This window comes from Gorilla gorilla, chromosome 4 (genome assembly GCF_029281585.2).
Source record: "Gorilla gorilla gorilla isolate KB3781 chromosome 4, NHGRI_mGorGor1-v2.1_pri, whole genome shotgun sequence".
NCBI lineage: Eukaryota > Metazoa > Chordata > Mammalia > Primates > Hominidae > Gorilla > Gorilla gorilla.
Window position 1 is genome coordinate 34,311,821 of NC_073228.2, and position 2,781 is coordinate 34,314,601.

At 45.7% G+C, this 2,781-nt stretch overlaps 1 protein-coding gene across 1 annotated transcript; it reads left to right on the top strand.

Moving 5' to 3' along the window:
• The first annotated feature begins 1,354 nt into the window (after window positions 1-1,354).
• On the top strand, window positions 1,355-2,087 carry CCDC182 (coiled-coil domain containing 182). The gene has a single exon (XM_019026584.3). It carries the CDS (start codon window positions 1,470-1,472, stop codon window positions 1,929-1,931), a length of 462 nt encoding a protein of 153 aa, XP_018882129.1. The 5' UTR covers window positions 1,355-1,469; the 3' UTR covers window positions 1,932-2,087.
• The last annotated feature ends 694 nt before the right edge of the window (window positions 2,088-2,781 follow it).

The following is a 2,781-nucleotide window of genomic DNA, read 5'->3' on the forward strand; positions in this document are numbered from 1 at the left end:
TTGACATGGAAGGGTCTAGGTTGATCCTAAGTTTCTTAGTCTATTGTGTGCTGCTGTAGTAAAATACCCGACGCTGGGTAATTTATAAAGAACAGAAATGTATTTCCTTACAGTTCTGGAGGCTAGGAAGTCCGAAATCAAAATGCTGGCATCTGGCAAGGGCCTTCTTGCTGTGTCATTCCACAGCAGAAGACATCACATAGTAGAAGGGCAAAGAGAGGGTGAGAGAGAGACAAAAAGGGGCTGAACTTATCCACTTATAAGGAACCTGCTCCCAAGATAACAGCATTAATCCATTTATCTCTTAAAGGGTAGCCTAACCATCTCTTAAAGGTCCTTCCTCATAATCCTGTTACAATGGTAATTAAATTGCAACATGAGTTTGGGAGGGGACAAATATTAGCATCACAGCACCAGTTGTCTCATGAGGGCTCTGGTGTGTGTGCTGTTCTGGGTTGCTCTCATTAATCTGACAGCAACACTGGAACAGGAACTGGTTTGGGTAAAGAGATCACCGATTCGGCTTTGGATGGCTTGAACTGGAGGCCCATTGTGGGTGAGACATTTAGATTTGGAGCCCAGGAGAGAGGTCTAGGCAAGAGACTGAGATGTGCAAGATGAAGGTTTGTTCCTGACTAAACCAAATGTAGATTAGCTAGAAGTATTTTCCTTTGTTCTAATTATCAGGTAAAAAGTACAAGATTTACCTTTCTATGTGTTGTTTCTCATATTTGTTAACAATCAGGTATGTCGGAGGACCATGCACTCACTTGTTCCCTGATCCTAGTGTGTAGTCAGCACTTAGTATTTATTGAATAAATATGACTAACCCATTTTTACCTTGCACCTGCGGAATCAGCCATTGCTGTGGACCGTACATCAAAATCTAAGTACATTTTTCGCAATTTCTAAGATTTTATAGAATTCTGACATCATTATAGGAGTATGGATTTGGAATAAGAGATTACTTTTTAGCATTTTAGAGCTACAAGTGGGATTAGGTATCATCTCTTACAATGTCTTTGTTTTACTAGTGAGGTACTAAAGCCCAGAGACCAGTCCAAGACCATGCAGGTCCCTTGCCAGTGTGGGAGACCACCCAGTCCTGGCAGCCAGTGAGCCTGGCCTGGCCTGCCTTGCTCTGGCCAGTTTACTTCCCTGCTCTGGGACTTGGTTTGTTCCTTAGGTTAAAGAAGAACTTCAGTTCTGGTTCTAGAAGGGTGATGAGTTAAGGATCCACATCTCAGGAGGGCAACTTGGTCAGATAAACAGACAAAGCTCTAGGTAACCAACCAAGGAAGCTACAATATGCAAATGAATGGATTGTGGCTTTCTTTCTGGTTGGCTGAAGGGGCCCTGATGTCACAATTCTAGGGTTTCTCCACTCCAAATGATCGTGTCTCTAGCCAAAAATATTTATTGACCTGGTTGGTCTCTTGGCTTCCTCTCTGTCCAACGTAGAAGAGAAAATGGAACCCCTCTACCAGGCTGGGTCCATTCTCATGACGGTGAATACCCTACAGGGGAAGAAAATGGTAGAGAGTGGCCTCCAGTCTGGAGACTTTTCCTTGTCCCAGTCATGGCCCTCCTGCCTCCCACCACCCGCTGACTTGGAGATCCTGCAGCAGAAGGTGGCCGGGGTGCAACGGGAACTGGAGGACTTTAAGAAAGAGGCATTGAAGTCCATTCATTACCTTGAAGACGCCTTCTGCGAGATGAATGGAGCCCTGGTGCAACAGGAGGAGCAGGCGGCTCGCGTGAGGCAGCGGCTAAGGGAGGAGGAGGACCGTGGCATCGTGCGCAACAAGGTTCTCACCTTCCTGTTGCCGCGCGAGAAACAGCTCCGGGAGCACTGCAAGCGGCTGGAGGACCTGCTGCTGGACAGGGGTCGTGACGCCCTGCGTGCCACCAAGAAGAGCCAGGCTGACTGAGCCTCGTGGGTGGCACTAGCCAAGCACCAAGTTGAAGATTTTTTTTTTTAACGGAAGGAGAAACCCCAAGTCCCCACCCCCTTGCTTTCCCTTCCTCATTTCCATTGCTTTCCTTCTACCTAAATAACACCTTGCTGAGAGGCAAAAAGACTTCAATATGTTTTTTTGGTGAAATTCCATTTATCCAGCATTCTAAAGGAAGGAGGCACCCCAGTACTGAGTCAGGCCCCTGTAACTTTCACTTGAACTGTTTTCCTGTTTGTAATGGTACTATGGCTCAATGTATACCTCTTTATTTGTATAGTATATTCTTAAACTGATTGTGTTGAACATTCACCTTTTTTTTTTTTTTGAATGATTCGAGGCTTTCATGATTTGAGACTTAACACGTGGTCAACTGATACCACAACACGTAACACATGATCTCCCCAGAGGGGTCGGACTGCTTGCCCGTGCACTAACACTACCCCAGATTGCTCTGTTTTTAGTATTCTAACCCTTGTCTGTATGGTCTTTCTGTCTGCCTTTACTCTTAGACTGTCACATCTCACTTTTCTTTGCTGCCTCTTTCTACCTCTACTTCCTTTCCATTTAGACTGCAGACTGGCCAATCGGAATGACAGAGCTTATTGGGACTGTGTGGGTGGAACTCACTGAGCTTTAGCAACCGATAATGTAACACCTCTGAGATGGGACTAGGAAGTGGGGAAACTGATTTCTGTGTTCGATCCATGGAGCATGAATTATTGTCACAGTGCCTGGCCATTTATCAGGTAACACACACATACCATCCCACTTACTTCCATAGGCACCTTGGAGGTGAGTGTTGATTTTCCATGGTTCACACTGG